Raw genomic sequence first — 21,279 nt, 5'->3', positions numbered from 1 at the left:
TGTAGGCCAGTATATATGCATTAACAGTGTTCTTAAACTAAAAATAAAGAATGAAACTTACCTCTTTAATGTGAGGTCACCCAAATTTGAAATATTTTTTTAAATAAATTGTGATCTCCCAGGGAACCCCTAGTGACCTCTGCAGAACTCTAGGTTTCCCTGGAACCCTGGCTGAGAAATCCTGCTCCAGAGTGAATGTAAGCGAGTAAGTAGCAGCTCATAAGACCGCCACCTAAGACTTGTTTCTAACTCTCTTGGCATAATCAGCGAACCATAAACTTGCCAACTACGTTTTAGCCCAGCGTATTCTGTGAACTGATCCCATGGGATTAGTTTACAATTCAGTGTATCATGCAGTCCCAGAAAACTGGTTTCTTGGAGTAATTTAACAGTAAGTAGGCAGGTCATGTGAACACAGTCTCTCTGATATTCAGATGGCCTTTTGTTGTCATTGATTAATAGATGTTATACGTTTGCTCAAGAATAAGACCTGCTCTGTTTAATATTATTTGTTTAGATGAAAGGCAAGACCTTACTTAATCATACAGTACATCTTTTACAGAATGAAACATCTTGCCAGTTATTTGCCAAACAAAATGCCATTCCACTGGTTAACCTCTCTAGCACAAAAATGTGTTTGTTTATAAAATACATGGTAATGTCAGAAAGAGATTTAGTACACCCATTTATGATAGTTAAGTTTGAATATCAGTTTGATCCTCTGAATCCGTTTTAAAAGGTAGCATTATTTATTTTAGTTAAAAGTCCACTTGGCTTCCTACCCTTTTATAATGGCACTAGGGGACGAGGTTGGGGGAGAGAAATTAAAAAGTACTTCAAAGTAATACAAGATAGCAGCTATTGACATGAGTTTCAAGTGTGTTGTGAATTTTAAGGGTTGATCTTTGGAGGTTAAAGTTCACACATTACACCACGTCATGGTTAGTTGAACAAGACAGAGCAGCCCAGTTCACATGTAAGGTGCAAATCACAGTTTCCAAACCTCATTGTGCTAACTCTAACCCAAGCAAACCACATTGTGGCTTATGATGTCTACTCCTAGGGTAAAGGAAAAGAAAGTGCTTCTTGTTATGCAGCCACCTCAACCTTCGTAACAGATTGGGCTATAAGTTCAGCTATAAAGTATATAAAATCTGAAAGTTTTTCAATATGCATAGCAAAGGAGGGGGGGAATAACAGCTGCTTTAATGAACAGTAGAGAGGCATTGTGCTTGCATCAGGTCTGAAATACTTCTTCCAAATCATTTTTGAAGCATGCCTTAAAACTATTCTGTTTCCTTGTTTCTGCTTTGAGCAATCTCTGTTAACATATGTATTTACATCTGTGTATGCCAAAACTTTATTATTTAAGCCATGACTGATCTGACTAATCTGTAGCTCAAAGCCTTGTTTTTATTTTATTTTATTTTATTTTATTTTATTTTATTTTATTTTATTTTATTTTATTTTATTTTATTTTATTTTATTTTATTTTATTTTATTTTATTTTATTTTATTTTTTTGTTTATTAAGAGCTGTACCACTCAGTCTCTGAGCCTTTATTTCCAAGTCCAGGGATACACACTCCATTAAGTAAGTTTGGGGTTCTTGGGGGCAAACTTAGCAATTAGACTAAGGCATGAACTCCTAGAAAGCCCAATGACTCTTCTCCCAATTGGACCATCACCTCGTATATGATCTACCTGGTTTCTGGTATCCTCATTTGAGTTCTCCAGTTTCCCAGCTGTCTCAGTTGTGGCTCACACCCTTAGAACCTTCTTCCTCCAAAGGCATATTTATGATGTCGTTATCTTCCTGGCATTGGGTAAACGTTCCCCAGGCCAGAAGGTTGGAACCAAATCTGGCCAAAGGGCTGAATTCTCTCCCCTCCATACACCTGGCTGATGTTATGTGAACAGAGGGCTTCAGGGAGCAGAAAGTCCCAGCGGTATGTGCAGGGGAAGTAAAAGAAAATCAAGATGGTTAAATTGCCATCTGTCTTTTACATGAACCCCACATGCCACACATATAAGAAGGGACAGGGCTTTGATTGCATGGTCATGACCATCTTGACTTTTTCTGCCATTCCCTCTGATGCCCCTGTAATGCCCTCACTCCGTTGAAGCCTTGCCTCCTGTTCCCTTCCTACCATTCCTTCATCCACGCTTACCAATAATTTCAGTCAGCAATTCTGTAGCTGGGAGTAAATCCATTAAATGTATTTCAGGGTAGGTATGTACAGAACTGCCCTGCAAGTGCTACAAAATTTGGTTGGTATGACCAGCTACAACTACATGGGTATTGGGTCTTTCAGCGATTATTCAGAGGTATAAAGTGAACTATCACTATAGATTTCATGAGAATTGTCTCCCTAGCAAGGCCTGATTTGTCATCTGTTTAGTCTAATACCTTTTTCCCCACTTTCCTCTTAATACATTATCTGAGTGAGAAACAAGCTGCATTTTAATGAAGGCTCACAGGCTGTTAGCGACAGTAAGGGAAATGGGAGCTGCAGTAGAATCTAATTGAATCAACTTCTGCATTCACATGAGCACTGTATGTGCCTAATGGAGCTTCCAGGCTAGAAACAAATGAATCTGCAAATCCCTTTTACTGATCCTGACAAAATAATTGTTTCTAATAATAAGGTTTCTATTTGAATAATGCATAGTAAAATCTAAAGCAGCTTGGGCAGCTGTACAGATGGTAGGATATTTCAACATAATGTCAGAAGGGGAATAGCCAATAGAGGTGATGCACTAAATGCAGCATAATGAATGCTATTTTAAGGTATTTTAATTAACAAAAAAGTCAAAACAATTCCCCAAACATTGATAGAGTGCTGAAATGCCTTCTTCCTTACCCCTTTGTCAGAAAAAAATGAAGATAGACAAGCACGTATCACTTCACTGCTGCAGATTGGGTGTGGATTTATATATCTAGTGTATAATGCTTTAAAAAATTCAAACAGCATCAGTAAAACATAGTATGATGAGTTAATCGATGGCGCCAAACATGTAAAAGACTTGTATAATCATAACCATTGGGTGTGCTAGCTGAATGTGCAAGAAATTGAGATCAACATGTTGGCAGACTGGAGATCGTCTGGTTGCAATTCTTTGATGTGATATCCAGCTGCAGAAACACATTCATGCTGTGGTTCATGTTTATAGGATATTTATCCTTCTGAACAATTAAAAAAATCCCTAGCATTCTTGAACTGAAAAAACAAGGTTGCTATCCAGCTTCCTGGTTTTCTGTTAATATCTGTGGGCTATGCTGGAGAATAAGTACACATATAGTTGAACTGTAAGGGCTGGGCCTACAGGGGGTCAATTGCCCAGTATAGTGAATGTCAAAAGTTAGTCATTACAGTGTTTCTGTTTATTGCTTGCAGGACAATCGGTATATAGTTTGGATCCAATCTTAAATATTTTATGAATGAAAAATAATGTTTTATAAATCTTCTCTCTAAAACTTTAACAACAGAAACCTTGATTCACTACACAGAGAGTCCTCTGGTACTGTGGCATCCATTAGTATCACCCTAATATGTCAGCGGCTGTTGGCATACCAGTAGGAGCTGATGTGTCATGTTATACTGTGATATAATAAGATAAGCAGCGCCCTGCTGGATCAGACCCCTGGCCCATCTAGTCCAGCAGTCTCTTCTCACTGTGGCCAACCAACTGCACAAAGAAGCCCACTAGTCTCCCAGCAGATGGCCTTCAGAGGCAGTCACACTCTTTTACGATCTTTGCTGCTGTGGAATTTGAAATTCAGCTTGTGCACAACACTAAGGGTGCATTCGTTGCAGAGACTAGAAGGTTAGGCTAAAGCTACGAATACCTTCACTCAGCCCTGAAGTATGCTAGGAGACAGTTCTTGTTTCTCTGCCCAACCTATTTTACAAGATGGTTGTAAAGATAAAATGAGTTGTGGTTACAGTGACCATATGTCCTTTTTTAAAAAAATAAATAAATAAAGGACAGTCTTTTAGAAAGCTGTCTTTTAGGTTTATTTATTTTTCAAAAACTCACTTTGGTCCTTTATTTTGGTCATGTTACTTGTACCATACAAATGGTACCACTTAATGCACAATCTTTCACATTCTTGTGAAAAATGTGGAAGTTGAACTGTCTTTTTAAAATAAATGTACATATACTGTTTGATTTTAGATATTTTTAATATGAGTTTTTATAGCTTTTCTTGGTTTTGCTCTTGAATTTTCCCTTGTAAAGCAAAGTTATAAACAATTAACTTTTTTTTATCTTTATGAACCTCTTTCAGATTTGCCCCTTTTTCAGGTTTGTCCTTTGTTTTTCCCAGGAAAATATGGTCACCATAGTATGGTGAGATAATTGCTGTCTTCCACATTTAGAGGGAGGCCATAGTATAAATAGATAATAAATATAGATTTGTAGTTGTTGTACAGAAGGAATCCCTTTTAATGTTTCAAAGCAAAGTCATGCACCCAAATAATATAGCCTTATCTTTCCTTAAGATGTTGCTATGGTTACATCAGTATAAGACATGCTGCATACTATCATAAGCTAGGTACAATTTCAGGTTCAAATTTAAGCCTACTAAAACCTTTGGAACTCAGTTTTATTTATTTTTAATAACCTGAAAATGACTGACACTTTTCCAATAACTGATGGGATGTTACAAAATGTTGCAGTGGGGAATGTACCAAAGCCGGTTACAGTACTGTTTTCTGCCATAGCAAGTTTTCCAAGTTTTCCAACATTGAGTCAGAAATCTGTGACTCTTGAGAATACACAGTCTTATTGGGGCTGTTGCATAGGTTCTCCTAACACCACTTTCTTTTTCTGAAGATTATTTTGTATTTCAGCAAAGTCTGCCATTTTTGACTCCAGAATGGTTGACATTCAGATCCCTGTTAGTAAATAGGGCAGACAGGCAGGCTCTTAAAAACCACAATATCAAAGAAAACATAATGCTAAGGGGCAGTTAAGGTTTCTGCTTGTCTCAGATGGGTGCTCCTATACAACAAGTCTTTTCTTTTAGGGTGAAATTGCTCCCATATGAAAATTGGGCCTCAATATACAACATGTAGCACTATTTGCCAAAGTAGATGCTCACTTTCAAAGCTGGAGCATATCTTATATTTGACACAGAGATATTATGGAAAATAACATGATTTGTTCTTCCTTATTACTATTTCTTATAACATTGACATGGGGCACTCCTATCATTATTATGAATTTCTACATCATCACGGCTGCCAACTCTGAGACTAAGATGACATGTGCTATTCCTCAGCTGTCTATAAGTTTCTTGTTCCCTCGAAAGACACCATACTTCCTGTCCCATATGCCTGGTATTGACTCCCATAATACCTTTTTGACTTCTCTAAACTCTTTCCCAGATTCACTGTCTATTTGAGCACTATCAGTTTTGAACATTCAATATAACATCTAGAGTTGAGGGCAGAACACCTCCAAATACCAGTTGCACTGGAACAACAGTGGGAGAAAGGTATATTCTGCCTGTGAGCACCCAGAGGCATTTGGTTGGCCAGCAAGAGACAAAAAGCTGGATTAAGAAGTGCCTTGGTCTGATCTATCAGGGCTGTTCTTACATTCTTATGTACAGTATCTTTTCTGTGAATCCTGTACTAAAATAAGCTCTGCTTTACTGAGAAAAGGTTACACATAACTGTTGAAAGAAATATGGCCAGAATGTTCATTTAACAGAGGATAGCCAGCATGGCAAAGTGCCCAAAGGGCTATTTTCAACTTTACTGAGCATTAAAACAAAGTGCCAGTCCTTTGCTTACTTGCAAAATTCCTAGCTGGTAGATGGAAGTAGCACAGATGTTGTCTTTTTGTATACTGAAGCTTGTAATTGTAATAAAAACCAACAATGACATATGTAAAATTATCCTGACTGGCAAACTGTTGACAGTTCAGAGAAGCAGTGCTCTGAAGCACCCTTCTGGGGAATTGACTGGCTGGTCTATTGTTTGTCACTGCTCCCCAGAAAAAAATACTCAGAAAAAGTAGCCTATACTGTTGCTAGAACCATATGAGTCTTAACCATATGAGTCTTAAGCAGTCTTAAACCCCCCTGAACACACAGTTTGAATGAATCAGGAGTGCACATGACAGTCTCTTTTAATGGCTCCCTGTATGGCATTGTCTCCAAGAGCCAATTAAATGCTAATGTGCAACATAGCTCCCCATTCAGATCTAAGGATATCTCTATGCATCACAAACTTTCAAGAAGAGAAAAAAGCTATTATATTAATTGGTGCTCTGAGCCTTTATATAGCACAGTTAAAGTGGCCAGTGTGTGATAGGCATTTTAATGAATATGTTTAAGTACTTTTAGACAAGAGACACCAAATAGAGCTATTTGTTCCATATAAAGGAAGTAGTAGTTCTATACAAGAGATCCCTAACAAATAGCACTTTCTTTTTCATTATTTTCAGCAATTTGTTCAATGCTCTGTTTTGGTTTTTCTCTAACATTTATCATTGACACACAGCCTTTCCCAACCTGGAAAGATGTATGGGGACTATGTCTTCTTGGACATCAACCAGCATGGCTATTTGTTGGCTAAAAATTCTGGGAGAGTCTCTTGGAGATGTCATCCCTACATATCTGGAGCATGCCAGGCTGGGGAAGACTGCTCCAGAGCTTTAGAACTGTTCTAGAACATTAGGATAGCAATACTTTTTATGTAATTGTTATTTCAGTTAAGCCTTACAACAACCCCATGTCAGTATTTCATGGATGCAGCTAACAAGGGAATGTAACCTGACTAAGGCTAATCAGTAAATTCACATCATTTGATTCAGAACTAGGACTACACCTCATTGAATGTAATGCAACTTACTTCTGAGTAAGCATGAACTGAATTACACTGCACATCCATCAACAACTGTACATTGATGCCCTTAATTTTTACCTGGTATCAGTTTTCTGCTTCTTCTTCCAGCTTCAACAAGCATGTTCCTAACCAAGTGAATGACAGACTACTAAGACATCCTGGGTTCTGATGTTTAATTACTAATGCCATCTTTTAATTATTTATATGCAAAACATGAAAAGGTACTCACTTTTCCTGGTTACCCCCCTTCAGTGTCCTAACCAGGCTACGGTTGGTCATGACTGAGTTCCATTGAAACTAATGAGATTGGAACTAGCCATGTAAGATCTATTGGAGTCTATTAATCCCAAATTGACTTAATATATAAAACAATAATAACAATTTTTGCTCCAAATGTTGATGATGGTGTATGATCCTAAGCTTAATGGCAGAAAATTATTTTTCCAGGGTAAAAAAGATTGTAGAGAACAACTTAAAACTGATTAACTATAACTAAACAATTGAAAAATTAATTAAGGAAGATAGCATCTTGTTTGCAGAAATGGCAAGGCACACCTTGCCTTGAGACTTGAGATCAATTGAATCTGTTTAGGCACGGGCAAAATAACTGGCTTTGGATCCCTATGACTTTTCCCTGGACTAATCCTGCCAACAATTTCTTTCTCAGGACTCTACTTTTGTTTGGCATACGCACCTTAAAGTTTCTCTCTCTTAAAACACTGAAGTTATTCCTTGTAAATTGTGCCAACTTAAACAAGAAGCCCTCTCAGATCTCATGGTTGTTGTTCTCCATCTGCAGGACAGGCGTTGTTCGTCCTCCTGTTGACGTCGGTGATCTCCCTCCTGGGGGGACTGATATTTGGGTATGAACTTGGAATCATCTCAGGGGCCCTGTTGCAGCTGCAGGTGGACTTCCATCTTCGCTGTATTGAGCAAGAAGTCCTGGTGAGTTCCTTACTCATTGGAGCTCTCTTGGCTTCTTTGATCGGAGGAGTCTTTATCGACCGGCAGGGAAGACGGAAAGCAATATTGGTCAGCAATGCAGTTTTGCTGTGTGGCAGTCTCATCCTGACATTTGCTGGGTCGCTGATTTGGCTGGTAGGTGGGCGCCTGACAGTAGGTTTTGCCATCTCTTTATCATCTATGGCATGCTGCATATATGTCTCTGAAATGGTGGCTGCCCATCAGCGAGGGCTCTTGGTATCCCTCTATGAAGTTGGCATCACCATGGGCATCTTACTTTCATATGCACTGAATTACATCTTTACTGACACACCTGAGGGATGGCGATACATGTTTGGCCTGGCTATTGGCCTGGCCGTCATTCAGTTTCTCTGTATCCTGTTCCTCCCCAAGAACTCTAGGACTTGCAATGTACACTACAGTGTGACTCACAATAACCTCATTCAGCCTCATAACAGTGAAGATGGTGAAGACCTAATGCTGCCATGCCCCATGGAGAAGCATTATTCTTTTGTAGATCTTTTCAGTTCAAAGGACAATATGAGAAGCAGGACTTTGGTTGGTCTAGGATTGGTCCTCTTTCAACAGTTCACTGGACAGCCCAACGCCCTTTGTTATGCTTCTACTATTTTCCGTTCTGTGGGATTTCAGACCAATTCCTCTGCTGTCCTAGCCTCTCTTGGCCTAGGGGTGATGAAGGTTATCGCAACTCTCTTTGCCATGGCTTTTGCAGACAAGGTTGGCCGAAGGGTGTTGTTGATGGCTGGATGTTTGGTGATGGCTCTTTCAGTGATGGTTATTGGCCTGACCAGCTGCTCTGTTCCATTAGAGATGGCAAAAGACTGTGAAACACTCATAGATTCAAGCAATGCTTCCTTCAGTTCCTCTCATCTCCACATAAATTCTGTGTCTCCCCAACCAGCTGCTTCCTATTTCTTACTGACATCAGATACCAGTGAAATACGAGTTGATTCAACTTTTGCTATCATGGAACCAGCAGTCAATGCCGAAACATTTACCAGTAATAAAAGTGGAGAAAAAAGGGCAACCATTCCATCAGAAACTGAGCAAACCGAATTTCTCACCCAGTCAGTGGAAGAAAAGGAACAGGAAACCAATTCTTCAATCAGTGCGGCTTCTTCCAGGGGACATATGCTCCTGAATTGGATTACACTGCTAAGCTTGATGGCCTTTGTGAGTGCATTCTCAATTGGATTTGGACCAAGTAGGTATCTTCCTGATTTCATATTTCCTGCCCTATAGCCCTCTTCCATAAATGGACCTGGCTGTGTATGAATGTGTTTTGAGTCTTACTAAATAGTTTATTATTGTTGCTTGCTTGCTTGCTTGTTTGTTTGTTGGGCTTCTATGCTCCCCCAATCAGTGTGGCTCTGAAATGGCCTACAATTACTCCTTACAGTATTAAAATTAGAACATATTTGTGTGTGCCATAATTGTAATAGTATGTCAGAAAGACCTTGGGAGACTGGGCAAAGAGACACTGCCAAGAGAACAGTCAGATAAGAGAGAGCATAGCCCGCAGCTGGATAATGGGTGGGGCAAAAGGTTCAGAAGAGACCCTATCTGGTTTACCCCATGAGGCTGACACCTATATATCCATTTTCTTGACTCCTTTGGAGGAAAATAGGACACAAAAATTACCTAAAATGTGCCATCTGTAATCACATTTACAACCAACCATCTCCTTTACAGCCCGAGAAACTAGGGAGAGTCTCTTCTGAGCCTCTTGCCCTGTCCATTATGCAGCTGCGGGCTATGCTGTCTCTTATATGACTGTTCCTTGGCAGCATCTCTTTGCCAGTCTCCCAAGATCTTTCTTGCGTACCATTTCAATAATGGAATGAGTGCAGTGAAACATTTGATTCATGAATCTATACATGCAAACCATGTGCATTTGTGATTTCAGCATTAGTTTCTATTCTTCACTGGAATACTCCATGATAAAGAGAGTCAGGAATGGAGGGAAAGGGTGTACATTTAAAAAAAAATTAGGAAAAGAACTCAATTTTCAGTCATTTGCCTCCTTAATTAAATTTGGTGGGACTTACTTCTGGCTAAACATGAATAGGTTTTTGAGTGGATAATTTTGACCTTCCAGAGCCACTCTGTGTTCTCTTCACAGCTGTTTTTAGACCAGTGTGTGTAATATTCTTGTGGCCAGGAGCTTCATTTAGAAACAAAACAAAAATGAAACCCCTTGGCTTCCAAAGGCTACAAGGTTTGTGGCAGGTAACATGAGAAGTTATGGAGGGTGGGGTTATATTAAAATCTCATTACTCTGCAGAAAAGCAAGCAGAAAATGTTGTCCAATTCCCATTCTGGAGGTATTCTGGGGACTTAGAAGAAGTTGAGAAGGGCACATGTGGTCCATGGGTTATGCACCTATGTCTTAGACCATTGCCCTGTCTCACTTTAAACGGGAGGTGCTGAGGACCAAGCTTTCTCCTACGCTCTGCAACTAAGCTAAGCTCCCAGTCTTGTTTCATTCAATGGGTGGAATCACTGGGGTTCTCCCCACCCCCCGCCCCATTTCTGAGTTCTATTTGCTGTTCCAGGAAGTAAGCACTGTGTTAGAATTTTATTTACATACCCAGTTAAGCAAACATAGCCATGACATCTGCTAATCTACAGTGCCACAATTTGCAAATGAAACTTTGGTATCGTAAGTTGAAATCTTAGTACTACAAACAGTGACCCCAACGTACTTTGTATGTGTGCTTCAAACACGTAGAAGTTACCTAAATGAAAGAGGAATCCGTGTTGGCCAGTTAGAAGCTGTAGAAAAGCTTACTTAATCAGGTGAGATTTACATCTGATTAAAAGAAAAGTATTATTTTAAGAAAAGTTGAAGATCAGACTGGCTGGCTTTTAGTGACTGACAGTTTAATTGATTTCTGCACAGTACTGCTCTTCCTTTCAGAAGCAAACAGAACAGTTTACAAGAGAAAATTAAAGAACAGTCTTAAATAAAGCCAACACAATAAAACCAGGAATGCATAAAAACCAATAAATACAAACATTAAAACGAACTTCGTTTAAAAAAAAGAAAAAAACCCAGGCAATCTTAAAGTGAGTCTGTTCTTAGAGTAATTGTTATCTCATAAATTGTTGGGTGAATAGGCATATCCACAATTATTTTCAGAAAGATAGCATAGGGACCAGCTGAACATCTTTCTGGAGATAATTCCATAATTGGAGTGATGTAGCTAAATACTGTAAGTCTTCCTCCAAAACATTCCCTGTGAGCTGAGCTTATTGGTGGAACCACAAGTAGGGCTGCTGTTTCATTATTTGGAAAAAGAAATCCCACAAAAGAATTGACATGATCTTTAATTAATAGAATCTTACATTGACTCCTAGATTATTCTACAGTATTAATAAATCCAACCATTCATCATGGAGAATTTGTTGATCTTTTTCTTGTTAATTCCCTTTGGAAGGAGTCAGGAATATTCGTGTTCTTGATAAAGTGGCCTTTGGTTCATAAGTGCTCTGCGGTGTAATGCATTCACTGGCCCAACCTTCTTCCTGGTGTCCTCTAGATGGATTGGAAATGTAATTCCCAGAATTTCTAGCCATCAGGGTCTCACTTAATTATTAAAGTGCCATGGGACACTATTCTATTTACCAATAATGCGCCTACTAATTTGGATTTCCAGGATGAAGAGAAAAAGTAAAATCTCTCCTGACTTGAGCTTGACTTCTGGGGACTACATGGACATGTCCATATTGTTTCCTTACCAGTGAAATGGAAATGATTTTCCATTGCCTTCTGGTATTTTTTATTACTACTAGTCCACTCCAGAGATTGAAGTTACTTATGGTCCCACATCAGAGTACTCACCAGGTCCTACCCTGATCAGCTTCTACAGGATTAGCCAAATTCAGCTAGGTGCTGCAACCTGTTGTAACAAATGATGGAGGAGCTTGTTTTTTCTGTTATTTTTTATTGTTCCAGTTACTTTACAATCCAGTGAAAATGTCTTGCCCACTCAGAATCTCTATACATAGACTTTGGTTTTATATTCACATAAAGTTTATCAGAACAATATATTACTTATTTTTTAACATTTCTTGTAAGAAAGTAACATGCATGTGCAAATATGTAGTTTGTGTTTCAAAGTATTTCTTCTGAGCCTGTTTAAGAGTAATAGTAGTACTGGTGGTAGTCATAATAATAATCCTGACTGTCTGTCTCCAAGCCTTAGCTAGTTATTAAGGGTTCATTGTGTTTAGCTTAAAGCTTCTGAATATTTGCATCTTCTAACACAATAGCTCAAGCTTTCTTTCTACAAAATCTTTCCCATTCCAGTTTCCTCCTATGACGTACAAAATGTTGCTTAAGATTTGTTTCTTCCTCGTGCCTAATTCTATTCCTTGACTTTCCTTTCTCCTGCCACAGTGACATGGCTTGTCCTCAGTGAGATCTATCCAGCTAGCATACGAGGAAGAGCTTTTGCATTCTGCAATAGTTTCAACTGGGCTGCCAATTTACTGATCAGTCTTACGTTCCTTGACATCATTGGTATGTACAGAATTGGCTTGTTGTTGACATTCTCTCCTGCTATTTGCATTGTAGCAGAGCTGATAATAGCGTGCATCTAGACCAGTGTTTCTCAAACATGGCAGCTTTAAGATGTGTGGACTTCCCCAGCAAAGCTGGCTGGGGAATTCTGGGAGCTGAAGTTGTAATGACAACTATTCAAAATGACAATCAGACTCACACAGCTATTCTATGGATATTTAATTTAATCATGAATTGTATGCAGTAACACAGGCAAAGCTGAGAATACTAAAAGTGCAGGATTTCTCCCAATTAATTCCCAAGCAATCTCAAACCCCTCCCCCCAGAGTCAGTACAATTCCATCCCCTTGCAGGTGTTCCTAATGGTTGCTGGCAGTCTTCGGGTAATGTCTTGACCAGTTAAGTTAGCCCAAACATGTGTTCCTCAAGACTCGCATCATCCAGCTCGCTGCCTGGCGCCAAGGAGCAGTAGCAGCCCCTCCTGTACAACAACACATGTCAACACCAGCATGGCATGGGAACTCGTTGCGATGTTTCAGGAACATTGGAACAGGAACCATGACAGAAGTCCACAGATATAAAAGTTGCCAAGGTTGAGAAATACTGATCTAGACCCCACAAAGAGTCACTGCCTTTGGTTGAGGATCTTGTCCCCTGCTTACCATATCATCTCTGGGAGTCATGATCAGACATGACAATGGTATATAGTCACTAGAATGTTAAATTTAGACTCACAAAAGCCAGTTTCAAATCTTGCCAATCCATAAAACTCAGTTCAAGGCAGTCTCAATCTGCGCTAAGACAGAAGCAGTGAGGCTTCTTAGAGGAAGGTTGGGCAAAAGTAACATTAAAAAAAAAAGATAGCCATGATGGTCTTATTAGAAGAAAAAAAATCCAAAATCCATAGCTGAATAATGTCTTTATTAGGAGATACAATGTTTTCCTAACGAAAGAGCAGACAAACGTTTGCATACTCCAGAACTCTGCATCAAACACTGGAGAAGAAGGTGAAAAGTCCAGCATTACACCAGATGTTGTGATTTGCCACTTAGTGTTATTCTCAAGACTCGGATTGCAGCCTGAATGCATTACTGTAGTCACTAGTAGATATTAAACTAATGAATTACAACTGGTAGTCTGGAACTAAGAAACGGTGGTTCACCCAGATATGTGCAACCCCTTACTATTATAATAGTCAGGACAATTCTGAAGCTACTGTGAAGTGAAAAAGTGAGATAGTCAGTCTGGTACTATGGGAGGGGTTGCATTTCTTCAAACCTATGCTGTTAATTTAGCTAGTTTAGACACTTCCTTTCAGAGATTTTTAGAATTATTTTTGTGTTTGGGGCAATATTGTCAAAATATTTCAAGCACTGCCAAATATTTTAATTCCAGAAATATTATGTCAGCACTCATTTGTTGCTCAGATATGTATTAGTATGTGTGTGGTAGAGAGGGGCCATCTGGTTCTGCTGTTAATAGTAAAACCCATCTGAAAGGTATATATGGCAATTGTCCATCCCCAAGGTACTAAAGGTGGAAAAATACTGCAAAACCCTGCTGTTAATATTTTATAAATCTTTTATTATTATTATGGCCTCATCCATGAGAGTTTTTTGCGAACCAAATGCTATAAAATGACAAGTTTAACTCAATGCAGTTAAAATGTTTTTAGTGATAATGCCCACAGGAAATTTCTGATCTTGCCAATGCAGTAAAGTTCAAGGCCAAGCGTGTTAAAATGGCCAAGCACATTATTTGTAATAAAGTGCAAAGTTTACTTCTGAAAGGAAATTTTGAAGCTCCTTTTAAGTAGCCTTTGGCAAGCTCCTGATTTCATGGCAGCCTTTATCCTGTATCAGCAAACACGGCATTATGCCATATGTTAATTTGGTTATATTTCTCTGTGCAGATGTCATAGGCTTATCATGGACCTTCCTTTTCTATGGACTGGTGGGAATGGCAGCTGTACTATTTATTTATTTATTTGTACCAGAAACCAAAGGACAGTCTCTGGAAGAGATAGACCATCAGTTCTCAAAGAAGCGGTAGGTCCTAGTGTGCTTTGGCCACATAGCTGTCACTGTTAACACTGACCAATGCAGAATTTTTTTGTCCATACATTAGAGAATATTGGGGAGGGGGAATTGTAAATCCATATTGATCTCCTTGTTTTGGCAGGTTGCTACAAAGGAATACATGCTGGCAAAAAATATGGAACAGAAGACAAATCTATACACGTGCTCAGTATCAAAGAGTAGACCTTTCTAATACTTCCTAAAAGAGGAGTCATCATTCATGACATGTCACGATGCTTATTTATATCATGCCAGAAGTTTTATGGTGGCTTGTCCAAAGGAAGAAGTTCTGGAACATTTGATGAAAATCCTGCATTTATGCGGGTGGCAGTATAATTCCTTTTTATAAATATGCATATTTTGTTATGCATAGAATCTAACATCCTGGCCTCTGGAGGAATCACATCTGATATTTTCATGTATTTTAGAAATATTTGATAAATAAAATATAAATTAAAGACATGGCTCTCTTTGATTGGATAGTTTGATATGAAATACCAAACCTTTTTCAGTTTGATAGATATTCCGTTTATGCTAAAGGAGATGCATTTGTATCTCCAACACCATTTGTTGGAGAAATCCTCCTCCTGATCTTTTTTCCAATATCTCTTTCAGTCTATGGGCAAGTAGCACCCTCCCTCTGTAGACAACCCATTGTGAACCAATTATGCTTGGCAGTAATGCAATGCTGACTTTTTAGAAATCAGACAGCAGAATGTCAGGAAAGCCACACACACATAAAAATTATAGAAAGAATCACCTGATTGCTTGCACAGGCCACACCTGATCAATACTGTGATTATATTTTTAGCTTCCATAGAAGCAAAAGTAAGCACTAACTTCATTTTGCTTTGCACTCCATCTCAAAACCAACTATCATCACCACCTAAAGATAGAGAAAAGAGTTCCTGTACTTTTTAATTCATTTCTGACTAGTGTAAAACATTTGATTAATAATCCTGCCAATGCATATTCCAAAGCAAATGTATTTCACTGTCCTACTTTGTGATGAAGGAATGGCTTAGGATAGTCCTGTAGTGCAGTCAGTATGAAATGGTGCAGACCAAACTGTGGTTTATAACAGCCATGCAGCATGGCGACAGAACCTAGCAAAGTCCTCTTCTTGTCTCTTGCTGTTTTGTCTATTCCTGGAGTCCCCTGGTCAACTCACTGGACCAGGTAACACCAATGTGTGAGATGCTACTGATTCAGGAACCCTCTAAATCTGTTGGAGTAATTTATTTTAGCATTTAAATCTGGTAGTCCTCATATAGGATTTTATGTTTGTTTTATAATTTGCACTTCACTGCTTTCTATCACCAGCAAACTTCTATTTGTAATTAGACTGGAGTGGGTTGGTGGGGATTTCTTTGCACCTTTAAGGGATTGTATCCTTCTACATGACTAAATTGTACAGAAACACCATGGTTACACTTACTGTGCATATGGGAAGATAGTGGAAATAGGTTGTGTTGGCCCTCATTCCCAAGTAGTTAAGTAGCTTGCACTTCTAGAACCTTCCTTGCTCTATGGATAAAGAAAAGGAATGGTGACAGCCTATCTCAGTGTTTTAAATATTTGAATTTAAATATTTAAATTCTATGCCTCTTGGCATATCTTACAAAAAAATCAAAACAGATTAGGAAACCCACTCTTCTGTTACCTGTTGACTAGCAATGGGATGCAAATTAAAGATGCAAGACTAGCCCAAAATTACTTTTGGAAAAAGCAAGTGCACAGGTTTTCTTTGCTTTGGAGTGAGAGAGAAAAGTAACACCTCCATTTCAAAATGGGTTATCTAGCTAGAACAGAAGCTAGAGAAGACATGATGGTCTGGATGATACAGCCCAAGAGAAGGAACAACAATCAATGGAGAAGTTGAAATTGTTGCCATTTCACCCATCCCTCAAAAGGACCAATTTGAGCCACTTTTAAAAAGAGAATGTGGTTCAAATATGTTCCCTGTTAAAATTGCAATCAACAAAGTAGCCTTTACCATATGGGCAACATATGGCCAACATCGCCCAGAGTCCCTCCTCAGGAGGAGATGGGTGGTGATAAAATTTGATAAATAAACGAATAAACAAACATAACTGATGACAATATCAGAAAGAAGTAATTGGCATGCAGTTAGAACCCAAGCTTTAAGAAACCAGGACATTCTTTTGTGATTTAAGTATATGTGGGAAGTGAAGTACCTTTTTTGCTACAGATGGTAACAGAAGCACTCATTTGTCATGAACTTCAAAAAATAACTATGTGCGAATTGGGAATACACAAAAAATGGAGTCTGAGAGGAAGTAGCTGCTATCTCATATCCAGTACTTGAATAAAAAGGCAAAAGGAATTGGAAGGCTTCCCAGGGGAAGAATATCAGCCTTGGTTGGGAATTGTGTTTTAGAACTTATTTTTCAGACCTGCTGTGTGCAGATTTCTCTGACATAGAGGTTCAGGTGCCTCCTGTCATTCCACTTCCTATCCTATAATCTCTGCAACAAAGCTTAGCTTTGGTTACTAAGGGAAATGAGTTGTAATGGGAATCCCTTGCTCGAAGTTTTACTATATTTCTGAGTAAAAGTGACAAAAGGGATAATTTGAGAAGAAAATGCTTCTTTCTATAGTCAAAGCCTCTATTGGCTGCTGAAATTGAAAGGGGGTGGTGACTTTACAAGGCAACTTTTTTTTTTTTGCTTGTGACACATGGAAGAATAATCTTCCACCCTTTCACATCCCACATTTAAGACATAGGACATACTTAATGTATACTTGTGTATTTTACTATGTATTTACTATGTTTCTTTTTAATTATTTCATGCAGGGTAGGGAACCTAAGACTTCTAGATGCCCTGAGCAATTCTAAGCACCCCTCACTACTGACCATGCTGGCTGAAAGACCATATGTTCCCCACCTCTGCTTTAAATATACCAGATGCAAAGGAAAACCAGAATTTTATACAGTTCTTTTTTCCCAAGTAATGAAAAGTTCTAAGAGAAGCAGTATTTGGATTTGGATTGCTTTTAAATCAGTGATCTCTGAAATGTATGGTGTTTCTGTAATACTTTATTCACAAGAACAGAAGTATAGTTAAGATAAAGGGGAACAATGTTTAGCATGCTTGTTTAGTTACTGATAAATAGTTATTTATTTATGTGGGTCAATTTATATGGCCCCTCACCTCACAAATCGTGACTCTAGGTGCTCCCCTCCCCCATCCTCTATGGACTGGAAGCAAACATCTGAAGCTCTATAGCCATTGACCTCATGCAAGATCCCCGTGCAATTAAGGATGCAAGAAAATTGGGAGACCCTCTTTAGCAGAGTTAGTGGATGGAACACTGGGCTGCAGAGAGACAGAAATTGCCAAATACTGCCGCCTCCTCGGTTCTATTGAAATGCTTTTTATTAGTGGAGTGAGTATCAGTGGTACCACCCAAAGGCATTCGCATTCCAGATAGATTGCTATACATATCGAGCATTACCTTCAAGGAGGACTATCTCTACTACTCTTCCTAAGCCATTAATTTGAAGTTTCCCTAACAAAACTTGTTCCTAGTTTGGTACATATAGCATATGAGGCAAGATTCTGGTAAAATAGCCTTATGCATGCTGGGCTAGTTCAAGACAAAGGCTCCAGAGCCACTCTTCAGATCAATGCTCTGCTTCTACTAAGCAGCCAGAGAGTGAAATCAACATTTTCTCTCCAGGACAAAAGAACAGTTCATACTGTACATTTGACTGGCAGGTGATTGAGCATATTCCTTTTGGGGGAGATGGGCGGTGATAAAATTTGAACAATAAATAAATATTCTGTATAGTTGGGAAACCAAGATAGCTTTGGACTCTCTTTCCTTTGCTAATGAATTTCCTGGAAGTTGATGTGGTTTTTTTGGATGGTATAGTGGACAGAGTGTTAGATTAGAACAGTAGGGACCAGGTTCAGATTGCCACTGGCAACGAACATGCATGATCGATAATTCACAGGATTCATACACAGGGTACCTTGAGTTTATGAGGGAATAGAGGAATGAAATAGAGTAGCCTTAATGTATTGTGAATTCAGCAGGCACAGTGTAGAATTCTACAGTGCATTTAACATGGAGAAAAGGAAAATAGCATGCTTTAACCAAAGTGTAACTCTGGCTCTATGTAAGGACAGCATTCAAACAGGCTGCTTATTGAAACAAGCAAGGTGCATCATTTAAAAGCATCCACTAGATGGCCCTTGGTGATTAAAGAATCATATCCTTTGCAATCCACTCTTAAACAACAACTTAGAAGTTTGCTTTTGTCTGTTCAAAAAGAAGCAAAACACAAATATTTTCTGGTGAGTGAATTTTTGCCCTGGCACAGCTTCCTGTGTCTTTAATAACAAGACCCAAAAGAGCATTTCATGAAGTACTGATTTTCCAAAAAAGCTGCGAAGAGGCCTTTCCAAATTCAGATCAGGTGTCACGGTATGAAGCTACAGCTGATATTTTCAAGTGGCTTGTTTGTGTGTGTGTCTGAATGCGCTTGTGAAAAAGCAGCATCTGCTTAATGTTGGTCAGTTATGATAGACATTGCCCTACTTTGTCAACAGAAAGTCTCATGTTTGCTAACGAAAAGAATAGAAGACAGGAACAAGCGTGAGAAACCGGTGAATAGATTAGAAATTCAGAAACCGAAAGTCTAAGTCTCAGAAGCTTGAAAAGATGTCGATTTTGAAGCAGGGGAAAGAAACACTGCCCTAGATGTCTGTTCCCTTCCCATCATGTTGTCTGCTGTAAAACTGTCATTCCCAGCCAGCACTTTTGGTACTGCAATTCTCAGCACTCCAATGCAAAGTTTTACATTGCAGGTCAACCTTATAATAAGAACATTTACCAATTACCCCAAAAAGGGGTAAGTTTCTCCCCACAGAATGTGTCCAGGCAGAGGCTAGACAAACCATTTGCTGGAGATGCCTTAATTTGGATTCCTGCACTGAAAAATGGGGACTGACTTTAAGGGCCTCATTGCCTCCCAATTCAACATTTCCAAGGAGTAGCCAACCACTAAGCCACAAGTTAGCTAATCCACATTTTAGCCTGGAGTTTGGAAGAAGTCCAGCCGGTGTAGTTAGCTTACAGTTCTGGGTGTCATGAAAAAGAATATTGAGTTAAAACATCGTGGTTAATCATAAATAAGTTACCATATGTAGGAACATCGTATAGTGATCTCTTAACCTTACATCTTAAATGGATATTAATAGTTATTTTTTCTGCTTAGCTAGATTCTGTATTGTATTTGAACTTTCTCATATTGTCAGGGAGTCGGCTAGTGAGACAACTATACAACAAATAGTGGGTAAAAAAGAACAACTCAAACTGTTAAAATTTTATCAAAGGCTGGGCAGAACCTGGTCAGATGTTTTACACTTCTTTTTTAAAGGCTGACCTTCATAGCATATGAGAAACTCATTTTTTTTTCTTCCTGATATATTTGAAGAGGATCCTTGAGAAAAGCAAGACCCAAAGTCCCTTGGACTCATTACACAGTTCTTTGGGTCTCAGCCAACAATTCTGTTACAGGCAGTAATAAGCAAAGTGGTAATTTAATAATAGGCAGAGGTAAGTAATAATTTTAGTTCAGTTTCCCTTCAGTTTCCGCTCCAAAAGTAGTTTTCAAAATGGGGTCCAGAGAGACCCCTTTGGGGCAGGGAAGCCGGAAACTGTTATGCGAGAAAAGATCAATTCTCATCAGACATCTGTTTGCTTAAGAAAGGGAACCAAGCAACATTCTTTCTGCTGATATATCCAAACCCTGAACTGGTTGCTTAGTGAAGAGCGATCTCTTATAGTCTGGGGTCCTTCAGATATAATGGGACTGCAACTCCAAAACTGCCTGTTTTTTGTGAATTCGGGGAGTTGTAATCCCCACACATCTGGAAGGCATTAAATTGGAGAAGCCTGATGTTGAGCAAACCTGTTGGGTTATAAAAAAGTGATGTAGATCCCATGTTGAAGAATACTGCCATCTGATGAAAGATGTGGGTGCTTTCCTTTATACAGTATAGGGACTGTAGCAGGGTTATTGTCATATACATCCAGTTAAGCTCACAACTTTCTCTGCCCAGGGGTATCTGGGGGGATCAAAAAAGTCAAGATGGCGGCTGCAACTACATGTTCAAGGCCCTGCCCCTTTTGTACATTCATTAACATCACACACATGTTTAAAGGCAGGACTTCAGTTATGTGGTTGCAGCCACCATCTTGACTTTTTGATCTTCCTTCCACAAGATTGTTTTAGTTTTAGTTTTAATGGGATTTGATTCGAATGTTATTGTATATTTATTTGAATTTTACTGTATATTTATTCTGTATTGTAAACTGCCCGGAGTCCCTCCGGTCGGAGAAGATGGGCGGTGACAAATTTGATAAATAAATAAATAAATAAAATAAAGATGTCCCTACTCTAGCCCCAAATTATAGCCAAGGTCCAGGAGAGAGAAAAAGGCCAAACCAGGCCAAGCTGAGGTTAGTTAAAATGGATTGAACACAGTTTGCATTATTATTTTCCATGTACTTAAAGTTTTCTTGCCGCCATATTATAATATATTTAAAATAATAAATACATGTTCCCATTATAATCTGGGAGCCATCCTACCATAAGCCCTTGTTTAGTGACTGCCTCATTTAGCAACTGTTTGTAGTTACGGCAGTGATGAAAAAGTAACTTTATAACCAGTCCTCGCATTTACAACCTTTGCGGGTCTGTAAGGCAAAGGAAAGCTGAAGTAAGATTATAAGCACAGTTGCAGTTTCATTTAGTGACCGCTTCACTTAACGACTGAGTTGCAGGTCCCAATTGTGGT

At 38.9% G+C, this 21,279-nt stretch overlaps 1 protein-coding gene across 1 annotated transcript; it reads left to right on the top strand.

The window, feature by feature from the left end:
- Window positions 1–2,276: 2,276 nt before the first annotated feature.
- SLC2A10 (solute carrier family 2 member 10) lies at window positions 2,277–14,908 on the top strand. The gene is made up of 6 exons (XM_063299812.1): window positions 2,277–2,327; window positions 3,398–3,405; window positions 7,618–9,047; window positions 12,246–12,368; window positions 14,281–14,416; window positions 14,550–14,908. The coding sequence occupies exons 1-6, from the start codon at window positions 2,277–2,279 to the stop codon at window positions 14,647–14,649; spliced, it is 1,848 nt and encodes a 615-aa protein (XP_063155882.1). The 3' UTR covers window positions 14,650–14,908.
- The last annotated feature ends 6,371 nt before the right edge of the window (window positions 14,909–21,279 follow it).

This window comes from Candoia aspera, chromosome 3 (genome assembly GCF_035149785.1).
Source record: "Candoia aspera isolate rCanAsp1 chromosome 3, rCanAsp1.hap2, whole genome shotgun sequence".
Classification (NCBI taxonomy): domain Eukaryota; kingdom Metazoa; phylum Chordata; class Lepidosauria; order Squamata; family Boidae; genus Candoia; species Candoia aspera.
Note: the sequence above shows the minus strand (reverse complement) of the source record. Positions and strands in the feature narration are given on the sequence as shown.